The sequence below is a fragment of the Lissotriton vulgaris genome, chromosome 11 (assembly GCF_964263255.1).
Source record: "Lissotriton vulgaris chromosome 11, aLisVul1.2, whole genome shotgun sequence".
In the NCBI taxonomy this organism is placed as follows: Eukaryota; Metazoa; Chordata; class Amphibia; order Caudata; family Salamandridae; genus Lissotriton; species Lissotriton vulgaris.
Window position 1 is genome coordinate 193,906,335 of NC_141699.1, and position 25,505 is coordinate 193,931,839.

Genomic DNA, 25,505 nt, shown 5'->3' on the forward strand with positions numbered 1-25,505 from the left:
CACAGCAGGGTGCCTCTGTTGCAGCACTCGTGTAGGGCCGGGGCCTCGATTATTGCGCCTCCCGGCCGGCTCTGCTGCACGCCGTTGGGGGCGTCTCGATGGTGGGTTCTCGCTCCGGCCGCTGTCTGTATCCGCCCCTGTCCTCACGCCGGCGAGTTGAAGACTCGGCCAGTGTCTTACTGCAGGCTCAGGCGAGCAGCAGGTGGACCGAATGGGCGCAGTCACACGGCGGGACCAGCCGCCATTGCGGTCCCCTGGCGTCTCACGGTTCAGAGGCAGCACAGGGGGCCGCGCGGGACAGGTCACATTTACACCGGAACAGCTGCTAGGTGTCCCCTCAAGGTAGACCGGCTCTGAGGTGGGGGGTGGGGGGGGGGGCAGAGCACGGCAGAAAGGGTATTAATGGGGATCGGGACGGGGAGCCACAGAATTCACTGTCCTCAGGCCGCCATCTTGGCCACGCCCCCTCGCGCTAGCCTTTTTAGGGCGAACCTAGCGCAGCACACAAGCGCTGCTCTATGGGTAGGCCTCTTGGAATCACTCCAGACTTGTCCGTGTGGTTTTTCAACTTCCACACATTCTATTGACCTTTGCGTGTGGCTTTTCAAAAATGAAAGCACGCAATTGGCGTTTGGGTCTCGGGAGCGAGCAACAGCGCGCATTGTGCCAGCTGCTTTCTTCCTTATCATGTAACAGCGCAGCTGCTTTCACTTTCGCTGCCGAGCTTGTTCCTGTTGTGATATGAAGCGGTGTCCCCGATTCTTCCACATTAGCTGCATCCGTGGGAGACCACATCTTCTGTAGATAGAAATTGCTCACTACTTTATTGCTACTATAAGCCCACCCTCAGTAGCATCACGGCGACTTCCTTCTGTCAATCTGTGGACATTTCAGCGTGGATGGAGCAAACCACAACACACGCTCGCGGCTGGTGTTTACCCCATTTGTTTTTTTTATACTTTTGTTTCCAGGGGTTGTCTCCAGTTTTCCGGCTCCCCTCCTCACCCTGTCCACAGGCATTTCTCCACCCACAACATAAGAGCTGTTTAATTTAAGCAGTACAGTGTAGACCAAAAAGACTGGCGCAAGGTCCGCAGACCTCTTCTGTTGAGTGGACTTCCTTATCAAAAGAGTGAGGACCAAAGGTTCTAAGTGAACAGTAAAGGTGACAGCGCAGTGCTCGTGACAAAAGTGCGTACAAACTCTATGATTTGCCAGCGAAGTCTTTATGTAAAGGACAGCATGGTTTCAAACAAGAGTTACTTCTAAATAGAGTCAATACCGCAAGTGTCGGTCCAGAATTTGTAGAGTAGTCTATCGATTTTGGAGTATGTCACTTAGGATATTGACGCTATTGGACAGTAACTGTCCTTTACCTTCACAAGTCACTGTAGCATCTTCAATCATAACTCTTAGATATTTTTTTAACAAACTGGATTTTATGAGGTTGTTGGTTTGCTCTATCCTGTGCTCTTCATAGTTTGCCTACATTTACTGACCTACTTAGATCAGTGAAAATGTTGGACACCCAAAGGGACCACGGTTTCTAATGCCTATGTATGACCCAGCCAATAGGTCTTGCCTTTGTGACCTTATAAGTGTTTAGCTATGCAACAGTTGATGTTCTTGCACCAAGGATATTGTGCTGCACAACTAAATACTTAGAAGGTCCCAAAAGTGAGACCTATTGGCTATGCCAATGTTTGTTTTTAATCCTGCTTACTTGCAGCGGCACTGGACGTGCTTGTGAGACGACTGCCCTTCTTGGCTAGCAAAATCATACAGTTTATTTATGAAGCAGCTACACGAAAAGCAGGATAAAGCACTAGGGCATTTAAAGGGCTACAACTCCAAGAAAAGCATGTTGAGTAAAAATATGAATTAAAAATTGCTCTTATTATTGGTGAACGTCTACTCTGCATTTTTATAATATTCCGTGTGCGAGGCTGGAAAAGAAGATTAATGACAAAGTGGGCAGAAGCTAGGGTACCTCTTTAGAACACTTTGTGTGAGATTTCAGATGGCACAGTGGGAAATGGGGTAACCAAAGGCATGCTCCCAGGCCTTATTTCATTCAATTTAAAGTTTAGTGGAACATTTCCATGCTGTTATGAACAATTGTCTACCGCTAGCAAACCTTAGCATGGGGAAATTTCATCCATATGTGTCCTTATGTTAGCGGACCTACCATGAGGCTTGCTTCACAAACTTCTTACATTTCCAATCTGGGGATGGTGAGCCGGCTAGAAAAACACTCGTGGAATCACAAAAACATGCGGAGGCGGCAGCAGCCATAGGAAGGCAGAGATCGTGATGCCAGGCCATGCATTTCAAAAGCAGGAGGGAGGGGGAGGCAGCTGCAGCTAAAACTGGCCTTGGTCTTTGAATGCACAGCAAATGTGGCAAGATTTACTGCCCTGGTCACAACTAAGCTCTCTAAACCACCACCACTGGCCCGACCTGTTGATTGGACCAGATTATTTTTTCCTGCTCATCCTCTTCCTTTCTCCTGTGGTGACCTGCGTTCCATAATTGCCATGAAATTGTAATATCCATTTGAAAATAAAGGTTTATCAGAAGGATTGATTGTGCCCACTTTGACTATTTTTAATTAATGTGATTTTGCAAATGTGGTGGCTAGATGTAGTTTCTGATACGTTTATAATGTTGTGCAATCGTATTCATATATACACCTCTGTTTGATTGTTCACAATCCTTATCATGTCTTGTTTATTCCACAGTGTTGGCTGAAGACGCAATAAGAGCTGCTTTGGCAGATTACAGAATAAAACAGGACCCGGAGAAGGCTGCAGCAAATGTCTGAACACGTTTAGATTAAGAATTCTGAAAATGCTCCTGTTCCACTCTCTGCATTTTTAGTGTGCAATTTCTGTTTGCATAAGGACAAATGTCCCTGTAGTACTAGACAATAAAAAGCTGTCATACGCACAATATAGCAGCATAGCTGTTCTACTCAACTAAAGCAAGCTTGGTGGTTGTGAACTTCACTGGCTGGGCATAGTTCATGTGAGGTAATACTTTATTTTAAATAATGCTTAAGAACACCCCTGTGACGCCAAGGGAATGCTAGGTTTGGTAAGGAAATGGCTACAGTGAAGAAACAAGGCGCTTGGACTTTTTCTTGTAAAGGACATTGTGACAAATATATTTGTATCTGGCCTTTATTTGTGTTTATATTTTGTTAAGATAACTTGAGTTTTGATGAAAAACATATTTACTCTATATTAAAAATAAAAGAAACAAAGCGTGTCAGTAATGTTTCTTTTGGAATATGTAATGTTTGCTTTGGCAGTTAAAATCTGTTGAGTACATCAGCCCTAAATGTTGCAGGTTCTGTATTTTGGTTTTCATCACCAGCATCTCAAAATACCTTTTCTTGGCAGGTTGGAGTGAAAGGTCTTAATGACGAAAGCTTGCAGTTTTTGAATAGCAAAAATGTGAAGTACCACTAGGTCAGAGTTAAATTGAGCCGCCATGCTTGTATTTCAGAGTTTTCCGATTCAACTTCAAATTTCAGTACTGAGGGCTAAAACGCCCCCTAAGCTTTAAATGCAAAAAATGAACATGCATCATAATTCTCCCTGTAAGCTTTGAAAAAAAATTGTTTGCATCCTAATTTTTTGTGCGTGCTTCTGCTGAGTTGACTTACTGAAAGCACAAAGTACATATTTACATTTTTTTTTAAACTAAGTAAAAAATCTGACCGCAGCAGAGAGAGCTCAGGATTCAGTAGTTGAAATGTCCCACACGCAAACGTTTTTGTTCAGAACAGTGGTTCTTAACCTTTTAACTTTTTTAGTCCGCCCTTACAATTTAATTATTGGAACCTGAGGTCCCCCACAGATCCTTATTGGAATCCAGGAACCTCACTAATCATTATTGGAATCCAGAGACCCCCTCACTGAATAATTATTGGAATTAATGGACTCCCACTGAGTCATTACGGGTAGCCGTGGACCCGGTCTTGCCCAATTGTGGTGATTTGAACCACAAAACAATGCACAATCATACGGACCTAAGCATCCAACAAAAAATGCACAAATTATGAAATGTATTTGTAATAAATGGGAAGGTTGGACATTTTCTAAATTCAATTGAGGCCACCTATCCCCCCCCGAATCAGTTTGAGGATACCAACATACTTTTTTTGTACCATTTGATTTTCTAAACATTCGTGGACTAGGTATTGTGAACTCCCAGGGGTCCCTGGACCACCGGTTAAGAACCACTGCCTCAACTGGTATCAGTATATGTGTTGCATACACACGTTGAATAAGTAAGGGCTGGGAAGTCTGTTTCCCTCCCACACTGAAAACTGATGACCCTCACAAGTGTTTACTGTGAGAGTGCACTCTTTCTTGCATAGTATGCCCCACGTTTTTCTAAATTGCTGATGTGCTTTGACTTAGTGTGCCCTGGATTTCTGCCAATCAGGTACCCAGGGCCTGTGTTCCTTCCCTAAAACTGCATTGAAGCCTAAACTCAAGTGGCATCTCTGACCACAGGTAAGCCCCTGGTAAATGGTACCACAGGTACCCAGGGCACTGTGACCAGAGAAGGCCCCTAAGGGCCGCAGCACTTATTGTACCACCCTTAGAGACCTTGTACCCTGACTCACTTCTCACTCTCTCACTCTCTCTCACTCTCTCTCACTCTCTCTCACTCTCTCTCACTCTCTCTCACTCTCTCTCACTCTCTCTCACTCTCTCTCACCTCTCTCTCACTCTCTCTCACTCTCTCTCACTCTCTCTCTCTCACTCTCACTCTCTCTCACTCTCTCTCACTCTCTCTCACTCTCTCTCACTCTCTCTCACTCTCTCTCACTCTCTCACTCTCTCTCACTCTCTCTCACTCTCTCTCACACTCTCACACTCTCTCACTCTCTCACTCTCTCTCTCTCTCTCTCTCTCTCTCTCTCTCTCTCTCTCTCTCTCTCTCTCTCTCTCTCACTCTCTCACTCTCTCACTCTCTCACTCTCTCACTCTCTCACTCTCTCACTCTCTCACTCTCTCACTCTCTCACTCTCTCACTCTCTCACTCTCTCACTCTCTCACTCTCTCACTCTCTCACTCTCACTCTCTCTCACTCTCTCTCACTCTCTCTCACTCTCTCACTCTCTCTCACTCTCTCTCACTCTCTCTCACTCTCTCACTCTCTCTCACTCTCTCTCACTCTCTCTCACTCTCTCTCACTCTCTCACTCTCTCTCACTCTCTCACTCTCTCTCACACTCTCACACTCTCTCACTCTCTCACTCTCTCTCTCTCTCTCTCTCTCTCTCTCTCTCTCTCTCTCTCTCTCTCTCTCTCTCTCTCTCTCTCTCTCTCTCTCTCACCTCTCCTCTCTCTCTCTCTCACTCTCTCTCTCTCTCACTCTCTCACTCTCTCCTCTCTCACTCTCTCACTCTCTCACTCTCTCACTCTCTCACTCTCTCACTCTCTCTCACTCTCTCTCACTCTCTCTCACTCTCTCACTCTCTCTCACTCTCTCTCACTCTCTCTCACTCTCTCACTCTCTCTCACTCTCTCTCACTCTCTCTCACTCTCTCACTCTCTCTCACTCTCTCTCACTCTCTCTCACTCTCTCTCACTCTCTCTCTCACTCTCTCTCACACTCTCTCACACTCTCTCACACTCTCTCACACTCTCTCACACTCTCTCACACTCTCTCACACTCTCTCACTCTCTCTCACTCTCTCTCACTCTCTCTCACTCTCTCTCACTCTCTCTCACTCTCTCTCACTCTCTCTCACTCTCTCTCACTCTCTCTCACACTCTCTCACACTCTCTCACACTCTCTCACACTCTCTCACACTCTCTCACACTCTCTCACACTCTCTCACACTCTCTCACACTCTCTCACACTCTCTCACACTCTCTCACACTCTCTCACACTCTCTCACACTCTCTCACACTCTCTCACACTCTCTCACACTCTCTCACACTCTCTCACACTCTCTCACACTCTCTCACACTCTCTCACACTCTCTCACACTCTCTCACACTCTCTCACACTCTCTCACACTCTCTCACACTCTCTCACACTCTCTCACACTCTCTCACACTCTCTCTCACACTCTCTCTCACTCTCTCACACTCACTCTCTCACACTCACTCTCTCACACTCACTCTCTCACACTCACTCTCTCACACTCACTCTCTCACACTCACTCTCTCACACTCACTCTCTCACACTCACTCTCTCACACTCACTCTCTCACACTCACTCTCTCACACTCACTCTCTCACACTCACTCTCTCACACTCACTCTCTCACACTCACTCTCTCACACCACATTAAATCCACACTTGCCGGGCTGCCACCACCAGACATGTTTCTGAACCCCTGGGTCGAGAGATTGCTGCTCTCAGGGGGCCTGAAACAATGCACATCCTGGGACGATGGGCCAAGCCTCTAATTCCCCCCCACTCCCCTGGGATGGCCAGGGTACACAAAGGAAAAGCTTCAAAGGCAAACTGCCTTTGAAAGCCTCTCCAGACCACTTGCTGTACTCGGCAACTGGTCTCCACTGCTTCTAACCTTCTAACCCCCCACCCTGCCCCCTTTGGGCGGGAGACTCAGCGGGAAAATTAAAGCGAGGAAGAGGTGTGCCCACCTCTGCCAACTCCTCTCCTAAAGTGGGGGAGGTGAGGTGAAGCACAACCTCTAGTCCCCGCCATCTTGAGAAGGGGGAGGGACCCAGCCAACCATGGCCAGGCTCCTGCTCCTGTCCCACTGGAGAGTGGCAGAATAGGGGGTGTACCCACCCCAGGGAAGGGACCCATTGGTCCCTGCCCTTTACCTACCTGTAACACTCCTAAATTTAGTATTTAGGGGCACCCTGAACCTTCCTTCCTCAGATCCACAAGAAAAGGACGAGAAGCTGTGCAGAGCTAACAAGAGGACGACTCCCACGGACTTGGCCCTAGCCCTACAGTCCTGCTCCCCTCGAACTTGCTCCTGCAATACCCTGGCGTGTCCAGCAGCCATCAACCTCCCAAATCCTGGGGGACCTGCCTGCATTCACTTCCGAAGCGGTTTCTCCTGTGAACACCAGACCTGTTTAAACTGCAGCTTCTGGTGCCAGCAAGAAACTGCGAATCCAGACCACTCTGCGCCCGGCCTGAGTTGGAGTGGACAAACACCACAAGGAGGTCTCCCCGATGATCCTGACCCGAGATCCGTCGACCCCTGACCTGCCTCAATCCTCCAGACAACGCCTGCAGCCTCAATCCAGAGGACCACCCCTACCGCGACCAGAGTGTGTAAGAAAATCCGATGTCCCAAGGCACCCCTGCACCGAACGCCGCATGGCCTTGTGTGCCCAACCCAGCGGTGCCTAACCAACCCTCTACATCCCTACTTACCCCTCGAAGTGTTGGTTGCTCCAGGAAGATCCTCGTCCCCGAGCATGCAGTGTTTCTTTGTCCTGGAGAATCTCCATTGAAATCAACGGGGTACCCATCCTCAAAACGGCACCCAGCCGCCCTAGTGCTGCTGAGGCAGCCCCTTTTGTGCTAACTTTGTTCCACAACTTGCTGCGAGTTAACCCTAGGAGCTTTGCTACCACAACCTAGTGGCCTGCTTTCCAGCAGCCACCAACCGGAGTACCCCTATCCTCTATAGGATAACATTGGGCCTCAACACTCTGCACACAGCCGCCCGAGTGCCTCTTATGGTGCAACAGCAGTGCATCACTGACCCTGGGAGACCCCGGAGTCTAACCACAGGACCCTAACTCCAAAGACCAATTACCTACCTGGAAACCAATAACATTTTTGGGAGAAAAAGTGTTAGTTCTATGAGGAAAAAGGTTAAGTGTCGACTTTTGAAAACTACAAATATTCCTTGAAAATCAGCCGAATAGCAAAAACTCTGAGTTAGAAGTATTGAAAACCTAACTTACCTGCTGCTTGAATTTCTTCCTGTAGGATAACATTAGTGATTCTAAGTGAAAAAGTTTCTAAGTGTCAACTTTTGAAATGCAATAATCTTTAAAAAAACATACCTTTAACAAACTCATTTACTCACTTATTTTGAGGAAATGTCCCAGGGCTGAATCTAGGATCCGGACCTGTGTTACCAAAAGTAATCTGAAAAGTAATTAACTGCATTTTACTTTAAAAAAAAAAAAAAGCCCATTCATTCGAATGTACTATACCCGCAATGTGTTGCAAACTGCTTACTTAAAACTGTAACCAAAACCAGTACAAGTTATACTGCAATTTTGAACTGTGTTCATACAAGTAATTTACTGCTGAAAAGTATTTTTATGCTTACCTGTACCAGGCTTGCTTGGTTCTAGAAATAAAACAATTTTTTGTATACAAAACATTTTGCCTAGAGTTCAGTTCTTGAATGTGTGAATCCATTTGCTGACTTAGTGTGTACATCAAATGCTTTACACTGTCCTCTGATACTGCCTTACTGCTCGACCAAGCTGCCACTTTAGAGAGTAAGGTTCTATCTAACTAACCTCTGCAAAGCCTCTGGAGACCCTTGGACTCTATACACACTGTACCTCACTTCGGTGCAGTGTATATATAGTGCCAGTTAATTACATTGGTGGATCTGCAGTGTGAAACAAACTTGCATTTGTTGGACTACTTTGTTACCATCTGATCACACAACAGAACTCTTAAATTGCCTTTAGAATTCTGATTTTTTTTAAATTGCAATTTTTTTCCCCCCAAACTACTAAAAGTCTTGTCAGGGCCTTGCTTCCGTCCCTTTAGAGTTTTAGAAAATTAGTGTCACTGTAGTCCAGGATAGAGGGGTTAGAACATTTTGTTAGAATGTCTCAATAGAACCCAGCTACTAGTGAAAGTAACACGAACATGCAGGACCTGGTTGAGCTTGGTCTCACCCATTATCTACGCTTATCTTTCAAGGAGATTAGGTCCTTCTGTAGTAGGGGATCTCTGTGTATAGTCATAATCTAGTGAATAGTCCCGCCCATGTGCCTGGACCCCGGCAATCAAAAATAATCTCTTAAATTGTCAAAAAATGCAGAACTGCAAAGACACGTAAGAGAAAATTTAAAGACATAATGCAGCCTATATCCACAGGCTACACTGTCCAGTACTTCAACTAGAAATTCCACCAAAAGAACCACACATACAACACAGCCTGCCCAGTTTCTCCGATAGAGAAACTTGCCTCTACCAGTAAAAGCCTCTGGAATGATAGAGAGGAAGGCATCGACAGACCAGCCCCATAGGCTGCCATTATGTGGCTTAAATAGGATACTGTGCCTTTCAGAGAACTTTCCAGAACTTCTCCCAGTATCCCAGAATGCACAGCAGGTCCCTTTTTACTTTCAGTTCTTTTTTCCGGCTCCTGCTAACAGGACCCTGGTGCATTGAGCTCTCCCTTTTACAAGGGTTTATTGGATTTTTGTGCACTTTGTGATTTAAGTTTTTTCAGTTTGTGTCTTGGTGTTTCTCTTCACAACTGTGTGTGTGTTCAGGCTTTTTAGGGCTCTAAAATGCCTGCTCTTTTCGACAAATGCCCAGCATGTAGGAGGAAGAAGTCCAAGACTGATCCACACAACGTCTGCATCATCTGTCTTCCTGAAACGCATGTCCCTGAAGATTGGGACATCTGCAAGAACCTTTCAGCAAGGACCCTGAGGGAAAGGCTGAAATTAGGCTTCAAGGCCTAGAGGACGGACGACTGCAGGCTGCAGGTGGGTGTGGGCAGACTGGGAAAGCTCCCTTGCCTCTGCTGAGGCCTCTGTGGGGCTCCCCAGAGGCAGGAAGACCAGCAAACGGTCCCGGTCTACGTCGGCGTCGATTGCGTCGTCGTCGAGAGGGATGACGACGGTGTGTTCCCTATCTCACCGGGGCTCCGGGTCGAGACGGCGTGGAGGATCGACGTCAAAGGGCCTGGGTAGGCTGCCGTCGAGATAAACGTCGACTACTTTTTCGTCGTCTGCGTCTAGCCATCGACATCGAAGGAGCGACAGGCGTCGGTGATCGCAGTTGAGGCGACACCGCCGGTCGCCGTCTAGGGGATCCTCGACGTCTAGGACCTTGAGGAAGCAGTCGGCGTCAAGGAAGAGCCGACTATTATCGTCGAGGGCTGAATGTTCGACGTCGCTGAGGCGGCGTTGGGTGTCTAGGAAGAAACGTTCGACGTCGCGGAGGTGGCGGTCAACGCCAGAAAAACGATGCTCGGCGTCGAAGGAAAAGATTGGAGTTTTTCCAACTCTCCTAAGTGGCGCAGAAGGAGTTCTGGCGCCAGAAGTCACGCTGGATCTGGTGGATGGTGCCGGAGACGGCGATCACCTGCTGGAGGGGCTGGTTCGCAGTCTCCTCTCCCGAAGAAGTTACCGGGCTCGGTGTACTCAGTGGTTTATACACCACACTGTACCTAAGGAGGATCCTCCCATCAAGCCTCCACTTCCACCACTTCCTCCCTCAGGACAACCACTTCCACCTCGTGGGCCCGTCCCTCGGTCGGAGACACCTCCCGTTCCTCCACCAAGATCGGAGTCACTGCCTCCACTTCTGACGCCGCCTAAGCGGACGCCAAAGCCGAAACCCCAGGATTGGCCACGGAGGACACCTCCACGGAAACCTGCGGAGCGTCCACGGCCTGGGAGATCGCGTTCTCATTCCAGGAGGAGGGAACTATCGCGCAACAGGTCATCCACGAGATCGAGACAACGCCACAGGAGGCACAGGTCTCGTTCTCATACGAGGTCCTCAGGGACCAGGGACTACTCTCAGACTTTGTCGGAGTTACTGGAGACAAGGGTGTCACCGGTGGACGATCTGGTGTCTTTTCACGACGTCCTGTTAAGGGGTGCAGCAAAGTTGGGCATCTCGTTGACGGTGCCCACGCCCAAGACGTCGGTAATCTTCGAGACGCTGCACCAGAAACATCTGTCTCGACCATTACTGCCACTGGTACCGGGCCTGGAGGATCTGGCCATGGACCTTTTTCTCACCCCGGCGGTGACTAAGGCGGCCCCCTGGAGACTACAGAAAAAATACCGGGCTCCTGATTCGGATCCGGCTTTTCTAAGGGTGGAACCCCCTCCGGACTGTGTGATAGTGACGGCGGCTCGTAAACAGCATGCCACCACTTGGTCATCCACGGTCCCACCAGACAAAGAATCTAGATGGATGGATTCTGCTGGGAGGAAGGTTTGTGGGACGTCGGTGACGTCCATGAAGGTGGCAAGAGCTACGGCCCTGTTGGGGCGCTACGACCGCGCCCTCTGGGAATCCCTCCAGCAGTTTGTGGAACACCTGCCTTGCGACAAGAGAGAAGATTTCAAGGTGTTGAACGAGGGGATGTTGGTGGCGAATCAGGTCATCAGTGCTACGGCCGATTCTTCCCTCCTGGCGGCACATATCTTCTGTCATGGGATTAACCAGAGACGACACGCCTGGCTCAGCCTCACGTCGCTGAAACCTGACGCACAACGAAGGGTTACCAATTTGCCATTCTCTCGCGAAACCCTGTTCGGGAAACATGCGGATGACGAAATGGCCCGCATGAAGGCTGAGGCTGAGACACTCACTGCTGTGGGTGTGGAAAAGCCCAAAGAGACAAAGAAATCGAACCGCCCGTTCCAGACACGGTTCGGTGGACAGGGCAGAGGGCGTGGCCAAACTTCGGGACAGCAGCAACAGCAACAGCAGCCGTTCCGAAGGCTGTTCCAGAAGCACCAGAAAGGCGGAGGCGGCCAACAGTCGGCACCAGCGACCAAAGTCCCGGCCGGGTCTAGGCCCTGAGCGCTTACTTCCCCTGCATCTGTTACCCACTCCGGTGGGGGGAAGCGTTAATTTTTTCTGGCAGAGTGGAGAAAAATGACTCCGGACAAGTGGGTGCTGAATATTGTTTGCAATGGATACAGTCTTCGGTTCACCAGCCCGCCTCCAGCAATTCCGCCGGTCAGCTCCTTTTCAACTGCGGGAGCTTCAGGCGGAGGCAGATATCCTGTTAAGGAAAAGGGTGATAGAAGATGTTTCTCTGTCTCAAAGAGGAAGAGGTCTGTACTCCCGGTTCTTCCTCGTTCGCAAGAAGGGCAAGAACGAGTTCAGGCCCATTCTAGACTTGCGGCAGGCAAACAAGTGGATTCGCAGAGAGAAGTATCGCATGCTGTCGTTGCATCAGATTTATCCTCAGTTGCAACAGGGAGACTGGCTATGTGCTATAGACTTACAGGATGCGTACTTCCATGTGCCCATTGTACACAAACACAGGAAGTTCCTGCGATTTCAAGTCGGTGCCAATCATTATCAATGCACAGTACTCCCATTCGGACTGAAGTCTGCGCCGAGAACATTCTCGAAGTGCATGGCAGTGGTAGCAGCACACCTACGGAAGAACAAGGTGTTCGTCTACCCGTACCTGGACGATCGGTTGATCAAAGCCGCCTCCTTCGCGGAAGCTCGAGCACACTTCCAGAAGACGTGTGTTCTCTTGAACAGGCTGGGGTTGCACATCAACATGTCCAAGTCTGTCCCGACTCCGGTCCAATGCATACAGTACTTGGGAGCCTCCATCAATACGCTGTCAGCAAGCGTGTCTCCTTCGGGGGAGCGACGCTAATCACTCCTTCGGAAGGCTCAGGCTCTTATGACCAATCCATCTACAACCGTGAGGACGGTGCCTTCTCTACTGGGATCGATGGCCTTTTGTATCTTCCTAACGCTGCACGCACGACTGCACATGAGACCGTTGCAGGAGTGCTTGGAGGACCAGTGGGATCAGAGGAAAGGATCTTGGGATGACAAGATACGACTGTCTCTACATGCTCTTCAGTCCCTGAAGTGGTGGTGTTCAGCAGAGAATCTCCTCAGAGGGGTTCCCTTCCACAAGGACATTCCCACTCAGACTGTCGTGACGGATGCTTCCCTCCACGGTTGGGGGCGCACTCCAGAGACTTGCAGATTCAAGGAACGTGGTCCCCGATGGAGACCACGTATCACATCTGTTTCCTGGAACTCAGAGCGGTTCACTTGGCACTGAAGGCCTTTCATCCGTCCTTCCAGACCAACTCTCTTCTTGTACAGACGGACAATGCGACCACGATGTATTACCTCAACAAGCAGGGGGGTTTGAGATCACGCACTCTGTCGCAGGAGGCGCAGGCGATCTGGCACTGGCTTCTGGCCAGAGGACTGACAGTAACAGCTACCCATCTACCAGGTTTACAGAATGTTCAGGCGGACGCACTGAGCAGACTGATTCAGGAAAACCACGAATGGGTGATAAACTACGAAGTACTAGGAGAAGTCTTTCCAAGGTGGGCGACTCCAGACGTAGATCTGTTCGCCACCGCCGAGAACAGCAAATGCTGAGACTTCGCCTCCAGGTACTACCTGCTGGGGAATGCGCTATGGATCAACTGTTCGAACAGCTTTCTATACGCTTTCCACCCATTCCCCTGATTCTGGCAGTACTCATCAAGCTGGCCTGGTCCAGAGCTCGGATGATACTCATTGCCCCGGAATGGCCCAGGCAGTGGTGGTTCATGGACCTGCTTCATCTGTCTCTCCTTCCTCACATACGGCTGCCGTGCAGGCCGGACCTTCTCACGAAGTTCGGGGGGGCAGATGTTGCACCCCAACCTCTCGTCTTTGAGTTTGGCGGCATGGCTCCTGAGTGCAATATGGCCATTGCAATCTACCTGAAGATTGCATGGACATACTGAAGGAGTCGAAGAGGCCTTCCATTCGGACTTCCTATGCTTGCAAGTGGAAGAGGTTCTGTATCTGGTGCAAGTCTAAGAACTATGACCCGACGACGTGCAAGGAAGATGTCCTCCTTCCTTACCTTCTACATCTGGTGCAGTCTGGACTTAATGTTCACTCCATTAAGGTTCATCTCGCTGCATTGACTGCCTACAGGAAATGCCCTTCACAGACTTCCTTCTTCCAGATCCCTGTGATCAAAGATTTTGTGGAAGGCTTGAAGAAAGTATTCCCTCCTGTCAGGCTTCCTTCGCCTTCATGGGAATTGAATGTGGTGCTGTCCAGGTTGATGAAGGAGCCTTTTGAACCTATTCATAAGGCTTCGTTGCAGCACCTGTGCTGGAAGGCGGCGTTCCTTGAGGCCATTACATCGGCCCGCAGGGTGAGTGAAATTCAGGCGTTGTGTTGCCAAGAACCTTATACTGTATGTCATGCTGCTAAGATTGTTATGCGTACTCACCCTAAATTTCTTCCCAAGGTTATCTGATTTTCAGGTCAACCAGACCATAACTTTGCCTACGTTGTTTCAGAATCCTTCATCTCCAGCGGAAAGGTCCGTGCATTCCCTGGATGTTAGGAGGGTGTTGAAATTTTATCTGGATAAAACCAAAGATATTCGTAGGTCAGACCAATTGTTCATCAATTATGGATCTGTCAGGACGGGTCTTGCTACCTCTAAGCAGTCCATCTCTAGGTGGATTGTGTCCTGCATACAGTTGTGTTACCAAAAAGCTAATAAGACCTTCGGAGGTAAGCCTAAGGCTCATTCCACCAGGGGCAAAGCTGCCACGACAGCTTTGCTCCGTAACGTTCCGATTGCAGAAATCAGCCACTTGGAAGTCTGTTCATACCTTTGCTAAGCATTACTGTCTGGACACTGATGCCAGGACAGACGCTCAGGTTGGGCAGGCTTCGCTGCGAAATCTGTTCGCACAATAGTGGTGTTAATTTTCTTCTCTCCACCGCCGCTTTGGTGTGGGGATGGGCTTGCCATTCTATTCACTAGATTATGACTATACACAGTGATCCCCTACTACAGAAGGAGTAGTGTCTGTCCTGTAACTTCAGTTCTGTAGTAGGGCAAGCTCTGTTCTAGTCATAAGCGCCCGCCCGCCTCCCCGGTGGAGAAGGATTTTCATGTAAGGAATGCTTAAGGTCTGGCGTGTTACGCCTTCAAAAATAACTGAAAGTAAAAGGGACCTGCTGTGCATTCTGGGATACTGGGAGAAGTTCTGGAAAGTTCTCTTAAAGGCACAGTATCCTATTTAAGCCACATAATGGCAGCCTATGGGGCTTGTCTGTCCATGCCTTCCTCTCTATCATTCCAGAGGCTTTTACTGGTAGAGGCAAGTTTCTCTATGGGAGAAAATGGGCAGGCTGTGTTGTATGTGTGGTTCTTTTGGTGGAATTTCTAGTTGAAGTACTGGACAGTGTTGAGGTAATTGGAATTTTTATAGTCAAGTATGTCCCCTAACGTGTACCCCAACGTCTCCATGTACGTGCTTAAAGTACATGTAATTTCCCTCCATGACCGAATATGAAGACGCAAATGCATTTGCGTCCAACGTTAACATGTCCTCTACCAGATCCACCTTGAATGGATCGATAATTCAGTTTCTAAACATGCCATGCCAACGTCTTTACATGGTATACTTTTACCTTTCCTGGCTCTGCTGAGCTAGGCCCTGATTTCGAACCACTTCTGTTTCTGCCTCTGAAAGCTGCAGCATGGAAATGCATCCCTGACCTCTGCCTTACTTCCTGCCAAGCGAAGTGGCGCCTGGCTCAGCCTGGCCTGCCTGCCAAGACAGTATTCTGCCTTCAAGTTATCAGTTCAGCCTCCTCAAACACATTCCAGTCTAGTGATATAGGTAAACATATTCCCGGCTGCAGAGCAAAGGGGCAAGTCTTCCTGTCTCCTTCATGTAATTCATTGCTCCCGTTACCATGGTAGGCCCATGGCTCCGCGCATTACACTTAGACACATATGCATTCAGTATAGTATAGCCTCTGCCAGAGAGACCTTTTACTTCAGATAAAACATCCTCTAGACACAAGATATCAGATATGTTATAGGAACAGGTCGATCTGACATGCCAGACTTCTGTCTCCTCTACTAGTGCTAAAGTCAAGCCCCCGGCTCTCCCTAGTTCCACGTCAATCACACGTCATACTAATTGCGCGCGCACCCATGTCAAAGGTTTCTGCTGACCCTGCAGAATCCTCTATGCATCCACCCACTTATGACACTTTCTGTGACGTTTCCAGCACACGCCTTCGTGCACGCCCTTGTACACGCCTTCTTGCTACGCACATGTGTTCTTATCTTATTCTTTTCACTTGTCACGCCTACTGTATCCATCACCATTGTACAGTTTTACTATATATATTGTGTACTGTTAATAAAACGTTGACATCTTTGCCATCATTGCATATCCCCTCCTGAACCCTTTTATTGATGGATCTGATTTCCACTGGCTCGAGCCATTCTAATTAAAGCCCGTATGACTCAGATACCACGGACTCTGCCTCTCATTTGATTGAGCTATTCATTTACCTGTCATTAATTATACGGAAAAATTGCACGGTAAATTTTATTTACCACAGTGTAGCCTGTGGATACAGGCTGCATTATTTGTCTTTAAATTCTCTTACGTGTCTTTGCAGTTCTGCATTTTTCTGACAATTTAAGAGATTATTTTTGATTGCCGGGGTCCATGCACATTGGCGGGACTATTCACTAGATTATGGCTATAACATAGATAACCCTACTACAGAACTGGAGTTACAGGACAGACACTACTCCTTATGTAAACTTAAAGATATACCAGTGGGCCCACATCCAACCTAACAAGGGTCCAGGAGCTCCTGGCTGAGTATGCCAAGGCCCACCCCTCTGAACATGGTGATGACCAGTCAGAGGAGGAAAGGGAGGTGGATCGGGGATAATGACCCCCTCCAATCATCCCTAGGGAGGAAAGGTCCCCCATACCCTTGATTCCAATCAACCCCCGGAGACCTAGAGGCCTCACAGGTGTCTTAGACTTCAGTGAGGACATTGGGGACAACGTCAATGAGGAGGACAGCTTTTTAGCAAGGATGGCCAAAAGATTGGAACTAGAGTCCAGACTCATGGCTCTTGAAAAATAAAGCAGAGATGGGTTTAGCTCCCATCAATGGTGGCAGCAATACAAATAAGGATAAATAGCAATCTTATGATCCTAAAATCCCCAAAGGGATTGTTCCTAAATTAGAGGAGGGTGATGACATCACCAAATGGTTCACAGCCTTTGAGAGGGCTTGTGAAATGAGAAAGGTGAAGAAACCTCTCTCGGGGGCACTCCTGTGGGAACTGTTCTCTGTTAACTGCAGAGACAGGCTTCTGACCCTCTCTGGGCCAGATGCAGGGTCCTATGACCTCATGAAGACTCTGAGGGATTTGGACTCACCACTGAGGAGTACAGAATTGGATTCAGGGGGGCTCACAAAACCCAGACCCAATCCTGGATAGATTTTGTGGACTACTCAGTAAAAACACTGGATGATTGGTTAACTGGACACAATGTGCATGATTTTACTGGACTTTACAATTTGTTTATGAAGGAACATATACTAAGTAATTGCACGAATCAAAAGTTACATCAGCATTTGGTAGACCTAGGTCTAATTTCTCCCAAAGAATTGGGAAAGAAGGCAGATCACTCGGTCAAGACTAGGATGACCAGGACAACCACTGGGTGTGACAAGAAGGTGGTTACAAAACCTCCCCAGGGTAAAGGTGGTGACAATCCCCAAGGTAAAAAGTCGGAGTCTTCCAAAGGACCCCAAAACCTGTACAGGGGGGTGGGTCTCAAACTACTCCCTATGTGCCACAGCCGTATAGGGGGAGGGAACTTTGATCCCACAAAGGCCTGGTGTAACAACTGTAAGAAGTTCGGACACTTAACTGTAGACCAGTCTTGCCCTCACAACAAGGCCCCTAATTCAACAAGTACAGCTACTTCTGGGGTAGCAAGTCTACAGATGGGATCAACAGTGTGACCAGAGCAAATCGGGATGTACACTGAAGCAGTTCTAGTTTCAGAGCAGGAAGTTGAGTTTGCCACTGTAGCTGTGTGGCCACCCAACTTAAAACTTAAAGAAATACTTACAGTACCCTTGGATCAATGGAACTAGGATAAAAGCTCTGAGGGATACAGGTGCCAGTGTCACTATGGCGAGACAGTGGTTTCCCCATAGCAATATTTAAACGGGCTTACGTACCCAGTCACCAATGCTGACCGTGTTACAACTAATCATGCAACGGCTATGGTGACAGACTCAGACTGTGGGGGGGGCTCAAACAAATAGTGGTCTCTCCAAAGCTACCAGCTGCATGTCTGCTTGGCAATGTCCTGAAAACCTCAGCCTGGGTGGAGGTTGAATTAAAAACCCATGCCTCAATGCTGGATATCCCTGAATTGGTGTGTAAAAACAAGAGCACAGAGCAAAAGGCAGGGTGAAAAAGTAGAGTTGGAGCCTGAAAGTATGGCCCAACCTACCAAGAGAAAAGGTAAGAAGACTGGGGAATCAACTTCTGTACAGCAAACTAATCAGTACCTCTCTCCTCAAGGAGAGGATTTGGACATCCCAGAGGGAACTGAGCATATGGAGCGTTCCCCTTACCAGGTTGAACTCTTGGGCCCAGGGGGACCCTCTAAGGAAGAGCTGTGCTGGGGTCAGCAAGACTGTCCTACTCTTGAAAGCCGGAGGCAGCAAGCTGTTTCAGAAGCAAAGGGAGAGGTCAGTGGTACCCACAGAGTTATTGGGAAGAGGGATTACTGAACACTGAGGCAAGAAACTCCAATCCTGGAGCCACCAGGAGAGTGGTAGTGCCACAGAAGTATAGGGAGTTCCTCCTAATTTTAGCTCATGATATCCCCTAGCTGGACATCTGGGACAAACCAAAACTTGGGAGAGGCTAGTGAGCCACTTTTACTGGCCCCAGATGCACCAAAAGGTGAAGGAGTTAGTCAGCTCATGTGTTACCTGGCAAGAGAGGTGGCCACCCAAAGGCCCCCCTGATACCACTATCTGTGGTGGGGGTGCCCTTTGAAAGGGTAGGTGTGGACATAGTAGGTCCATTTGAACCTCCCACAGCCTTGTGAACAAATTCCTTCTAGTAGTAATGAATCATGCTAATAGGTACCCTGAAGCAATTCCACTTAGGACTACTACAGCTCCTGCGGTAGCCAAGGCCCCCTCATTGGTGTCTTCACCAGGGTAGGGTTTCCTAAGGAAGTGGTTTCAGACAGAGATTCTAGCTTCTTGTCTGCTTACCTAAAACACACGTGGAAGGAGTGTGGAGTGCAGTACATGTTTACACCATATCGCCCTCAAACCAATGGCCTTGTTGAGATATTCAACAAGACATTGAAAGGCATGATTATAGGACTGCCTGAAAAGCTCAAGAGTAGATGGGATGTCTTGTTGCCATGCCTGCTTTTCGCTTACAGAGAAGTGCCACAGAAGGGAGTAGGGTTTCCCCCCTTTGAACTTCTGTTTGGTCATCCTGTGAGGGGACCACTCTGTCTTGTGAAAGAGGGTTGGGAGATGCATCTCCAAGAACCCAAGCAAGACATTCTCGACTATGTGCTTGGCCTAAGGTCCAGAATGGCTGAGTACATGGAAAAGGCATCCAAGAATCTTGAGGCCAGCCAGGAGCTTCAGAAGCCCTGGTATGACCAAAAAGCTGCACTGGATGAATTTTAACCTGGGCAACAGGTGTGGGTTTTGGAGCCAGTGGCACCAAGGGCACTCTAAGATAGATGGAGTGGCCCTTACCTAGAGAAAGAGTGAGATCACTTAATTAGTTGACCTGGGAACAAGCAGAACACCCAAAAGGGTTATCCATGCTAACCGCCTCCAGCTCCACAATGACCGGGCTGACATCACCATGCTGATGGTGACTGATGAGGAACAGGAAGCAGAGGGTGAACCTCTCCCTGATCTCTCCTACATCCCAAAAGATGGGTCAGGGGATGGTGTTGTCTTTTCAGACACCCTCTCTGCCCAACAGCAGACTGACTGCAAGCAAGTTTTGCAACAGTATGCTAGGCTCTTTTCCCTGACCCGATGTCTGACAAACTGGTGTACCCATGATGGGGAAACTGGTGACAGTGCACCTGTCAAAAACAAGATCTATCCAGAGTCAGACCAAGTCCAGGAAAGCATCAAAGCTGAAGTCAGCAAGATACTGGAGTTAGGGGTTATTGAACCCTCTGAGAGCCCCTGGACCAGCCCAGTGGTTCTGGTCCCCAAACCTCATCCACAGGGTGGAAAGAGAAAGGAGGTGTTGGGTGGACTATAGAGTCCTCAACTCTGTCACCAAGACTGATGCTCACCCTATCCCAAGAGCAGATGAGTTGATAGACAAATTAGGGCAGCCAAATTGCTAAGTAACTTTGACTTAACTGCAGGGTACTGGCAGATTGGCATGGCCCCAGGAGCAAAAGAGAAAACAGCATTCTCCACACCTGATGAGCACTATCAGTTCACTGTGATGCCCTTTGGTTTAAAGAATGCCCCTGCCACCTTCCAGCGGTTGGTGAATCATGTCCTTGCTGGATTGGAGTCCTTTAGTGCAGCTTATCTTGATGATATTGCTGTCTGTAGTTCCACCTGGCAGGATCACCTGATCCACCTTGGAAAGGTTTTAAAAGCCCTGCAAACTGCAGGCCTAACTATCAAAGCATCCAAATGCCAGATAGGGCTGGGCACTGTGGTGTACTTGGGCCACCTTGTTGGTGGAGGCCAGGTACAGCCATTACAGCCCAAGATCCAGGCGATCCTGGACTGGGTAGCTCCAACAACCCAGACCCAAGTCAGGGCATTTATTTGACGGGTTTTGTATAGCGCTGGCTAGACCCGGAGGTATCGGAACGCTTCACAGGTGCCTAAACAAGATTCCAAGAGTTGATCAAAAACACAGCATGTACAATACAATAAAAACAGACGTTCCATTGAGGTCAGATCAACATGGTCACTACAAAAGCATATACATTTGTATATAAAGTGGTTGGTGAGGGGAACACGCTTCAGGGCTAAGCTGTGGGTGAGGTAGAAATTTGCCAAAGGATAGGCGAAAGGAACAACAGATTGGGGGGGATTGTTAAAAAAATACAAAAACAACATAAATGATAGAACAACAATAAACGTTTCATTGAGGTCTAGTGGACAAAATACATAACAAAAACAGGTAAATATACGTACAAAGTGGTAGGTGGGGTAAACAAGCTTCAGGGGAGGTGGGAGTAGGATGGGGAGATAGACGGGGGAGGGGGGATAGGTGAAGTGGAGGGAATGAAGTAGAGGAGGGTGGGGTCGGAGGTCATAGGTCTGATTGAGGAGCCAAGTATTTGCATGGAGGTGTAGTTTCAGGTATTTTTTAAGGCACTGTAGGAGGGGTTGCATCGCAATTCTTTTGGAAGGGCATTCCAGATCGGCGCATATACAGAGAAGGGGAGACATTGAGTGGTTTTCTTTTTGAATAAGGGGGGGATGAGAAGGTGGGAGTTTGTGCTCCTCATCGTTCTGGCGCAGCCCGCTTTTTAGGTCGCGGTGGTGTAAGCAGTGCGAAGCACTGCCTCCAGCGAAGCATCTTTTGTTATCCACTTCCTGTGAATGTGAGACTGGGGATGGGCACGCCCAGGCGATTTCCCCCATGTGAGCGCGCACGTTCACCCACACGCCGTGCACATCTCCCGTCTCAGATTACGAGAAGGTGGATAAGACAGACACACATGCGCACAGACACACATGCGCGCACACAAGCACACATAGACGTACGCACATAGGCACACATAGACACATGCACAGACAGACACACACGCGCGCACACACAGACCCATTCCGCTCCCATCCCCCCCCCCCCCCCCCCCCCCCCCCCCCCCGTCACCGGGTCTTTCGGACTCCTCTCGTCCCGCAGTGATGGCGGCTGCACAAGTTAGTAGCCCCCCTGGCCGCATGAGTCTAGCAGCATTCCCTTAACTACGGCAGATCTAGGGACAGCGCATGCGCGAGCAGCCCTCGCGCCCCCACCCCCGTCTCCTCCCCGGCCTGGATGTGGGCACAAGCCGCAGGGACAGCGCATGTGCGAGCAGCTCTTGTTTTTATTTTATTTCACTGCCGCTTGTTTTACTACTCACCGCCACGAATTCCACAGACTACTGGGGGTGTACAATGGTAACTTGAGACCTCTGAATACAGAAGCGTAGAATGTATGCCCCTCTTAGCAGGATACATTTGTTTTTCTTTACTTCTAAAACATTTCTGAGCATTTAATAGCCGCAGGCGAAACTTTGCTTTTCTAGTAAGACTGATACACTGATTCCAGGAAACATTATCCAGCACAATACACACCCTGACCCAACCCCAGCCACTTAATCAAACATTGCGCAACTGACAGCTCTGTATAAACATATTGTTAACCCGTCTGGTCCTTCAGCGCCCCCTGGTGCTCTAAAACAGCATAGTACCTGCTGCAGAATGCTTAAATATGCTGACTCACCATAAAGGATAGGTAGATTTTTCTCTGGTGTACAGGCACTGATTTTGACCTGGTGCGTATCTCTCACAATGCTGATCACAGCTCCAACTATCAGCCGCTTAACATAATTGTATTTTTTATCATTTTAAATTTCCCTGGCTTTACGAACAGGTATTTGAAAGCAAACCGTTCCACCTTCAATATATTAAAAACCTAAAACATATACATGCACAAATGTGCTCTTATCCTTATCTGATTGTGTTAAATTACAATGCGCCTGATCTTAAGCTGCTACATGGTATCTTGTCAATTTCTGTAACTGTTGTCATTTCATGTAGTTGACGAGCTGGAGGGACCATGAACACAGCAATATAATGGGAAACTGAAACTGAACTCAGACAAGACTGAAGTACTCATCCTCGGACCATCTCCCTCTGTCTGGGACGACTCCTGGTGGCTCCTACGGACCACGCACGCAACCTGGGCTTCATCCTGGACTCCTCCCTCACGATGACCAACCAAGTCAACGCAGTCTTGTCATCCTGCTTCAAAACCCTGCGCATGCTCCGAAAGATCTTCCGATGGATCCCCACCGAAACCAGAAAGACTGTCACCCAGGCCCTCGTCACCAGCTGTCTGGACTACGGGAACACCCTCTACGCTGGAACCACAGCCAAACTCCAGAAAACACTCCAGCGCATTCAGAACGCCTCAGCACGACTCATCCTGGACATCCCTCGCCACAGCCACATCTCTGCCCACCTGAAAGACCTGCACTGGCTCCCCGTCAACAAGAGGATCACGTTCAGACTCCTCACACAAGGCTCTCCACGACATGGGCCCGAAGTACCTCAACAGCCGCCTCACATTCCACACACCCTCCCGCCAGCTCCGATCCGCCAGCCTCGCCCTTGCCTCCGTTCCACGAATCCGCAAATCCACCGTCGGAGGAAGATCCTTCCCCTACCTGGCAGCAAAGACATGGAACTCCCTCCCGACTCACCTACGGCTGACCCTGGACCATCTGTCCTTCAGGAAACAACTCAAGACCTGGCTGTACGAGTAGTAGTGACCCCCCCCCTCCCCCAGTGCCTTGAGACCCTTACGGGTGAGTAGCGGGCTATACAAATTCTGTTGATTGATTGGAAGAAACTATACATTTTTTAATCTCGAGCAGCAAAAAATACATGGCAAATCAGAATCTCCACTTTTCAACACACAACCTGAACTCCGCATTACTTGCTGTCTCTTTACCTGACATTATATCAATATTGTCGGAACATGACATCATATCCAGTGCATCAGCTTGCACATTGGCTTTGGTAGCTGTCCAATCCTTGCTCGCACACTGATCTGGATGCTGACTGGACTTCCTGTCTTTTCGCGTGCTACCCAACTACCTTTAAAGTGTCCTGATGGCCTCTGTACACATCGGTGGCACATCACTTTTATGCCTGCATTCTCCTTCTCTGCATGGCTGCAGCTGCAACTGCCCTCCCCACACAGTGCCATGATGGCCTCCCACACAGTGCTGTGATTGGGACATGCACGGAGCCACGACTGACCCCCTACTGGCTTTATCTGTGCCTCCTCTGCACAGAACCCAGCCGTGAGCAGCACAGAGAACGTCTGCCTGCATAGTGAATGAGAACCCTGCAAAGGGCTACAGTGCTGAACGACGTCGCACCGAGCCTCGGCCGTTCTCCACAGAGAGCCACCAGTGTGCCCTGCTAGAAGCCTACCCAGCATTTCATCTTGTACCCCTGGCTGCCAGAATCCATCTGCTGTCCTGTCCCTTATTTGCGGTCTCATGCTCCTGCTCCTCATGCATTCTGTCAGTATTGTACGTGTCTGAAGTGTTGGCACACTACTGCTTTTCCGTGCTGAAACCGGATACCGCTTTTGGTTATTTTGACCTCTGTTGGGCTTGCACAAAACCCTGCTGTACTGGTTATATATTTGCTGATGTGTTCCGTGTGATTACACTGGGTGTATTTATCACTTTCTTAAATCTGGGTTCTTCATTCCCTCACTCTATCTATCGCCCTCACTCTATCTATCTGTTGCCCTCTCGCTATCTATCTATCGCCCTCACTCTATCTATTGCACTCACTCTATCTATCCGATCTATCCTATCTATCTATCTATCTGTTGCCCTCACGCTATATATCTATCGCCCTCACTCTATCTATATATATATATATCTATCTATCGTCCTCACGCTATCTATCTATTTATCGCCCTCTATCTATCGCCCTCACTCTATTGCTATCTATCCATCTTTCGCCCTCACTCTATCGCCCTCACTCTATCTATTGCCTCACCACAGTATCACTCAGCACGACCACAGCATCACTCAGGGGCACCACAACATCACTATTCGCTACCACAGCATTACTGAACGCCACAGCGCCACCACAGCATCAATCTGTGCAACCATTCAACAACTGGTTCAAAAATGTTCTCTCAATGTTTCAAGCTTTATTACAAATGTCACAAAAAGATATTAATATATCACATCTTTTCTTGGATTTTCGTCACAATAAAATACACTGAAAATAATCTTCACAAAAGTTATTTACAAAAGTTTAAGCTATTGCCATTATAAATTACAATAACTTCTATTTAAGTATTATTAAAAAAAATTAAAAGCCATTGTTATTTGTCAGTCAGTCAGTCAAAATACTTTTATTCAATTGTTAATAATCATAAAAAGGAAAGCATAGAAACATTACAATTCATCCAATTATGATACATTAAATACAGTACATGAGTTATGTCAAAGGGTCAGTTAACCAATAAAACAGGATAATAAATCATGAGTAGTTATTGTCGCTACCTAGTTACAATGCTAAAATCAATTTAAAATGGCTTAAAAATTTTAAACGTTTACAGATTCTATATCACGGTTAATTCAGTAAAATAGGAGTTAAAAACTTTTCATTGTTTAAACGGGTCTTGTTTTTGCGTGCGGCTGCGACCAAAAAATTCGCTACATGAAGTGTTATTTTGGGATTAGTCAGCAGTTGCAAATACTGTAATGCTGGCCTTACCTGTGTAAAGCCTGCCTCCCTTAGTATTGGGCGCAAATTTTTTTCTTGATTTGAGCATAATGATCACAAAACATGATAAAATGCAAGGTATCTTGCTCAGAAAAGTGATCGCAGTCGCAGGGTGGGGCAGTTTCTGGTTTTCCCCAATGTGTAAAAGATCAGAGGATAAAATGTATAAGTTTAAAACGGAATC

The 25,505-nt window shown here is 48.2% G+C and overlaps 1 protein-coding gene across 1 annotated transcript in view; it reads left to right on the top strand.

Annotated features, from left to right (window-relative positions):
- The window catches only part of ISCU (iron-sulfur cluster assembly enzyme), a 91,475-nt gene extending 88,202 nt beyond the window's left edge, over positions 1-3,273 (top strand). The window contains exon 5 of the mRNA XM_086943091.1: positions 2,742-3,273. Coding sequence (XP_086799217.1) covers positions 2,742-2,824 — 83 coding nt within the window. The 3' untranslated portion in view covers positions 2,825-3,273. The remainder of the gene's footprint in view (positions 1-2,741) is intronic.
- Positions 3,274-25,505: the final 22,232 nt, after the last annotated feature.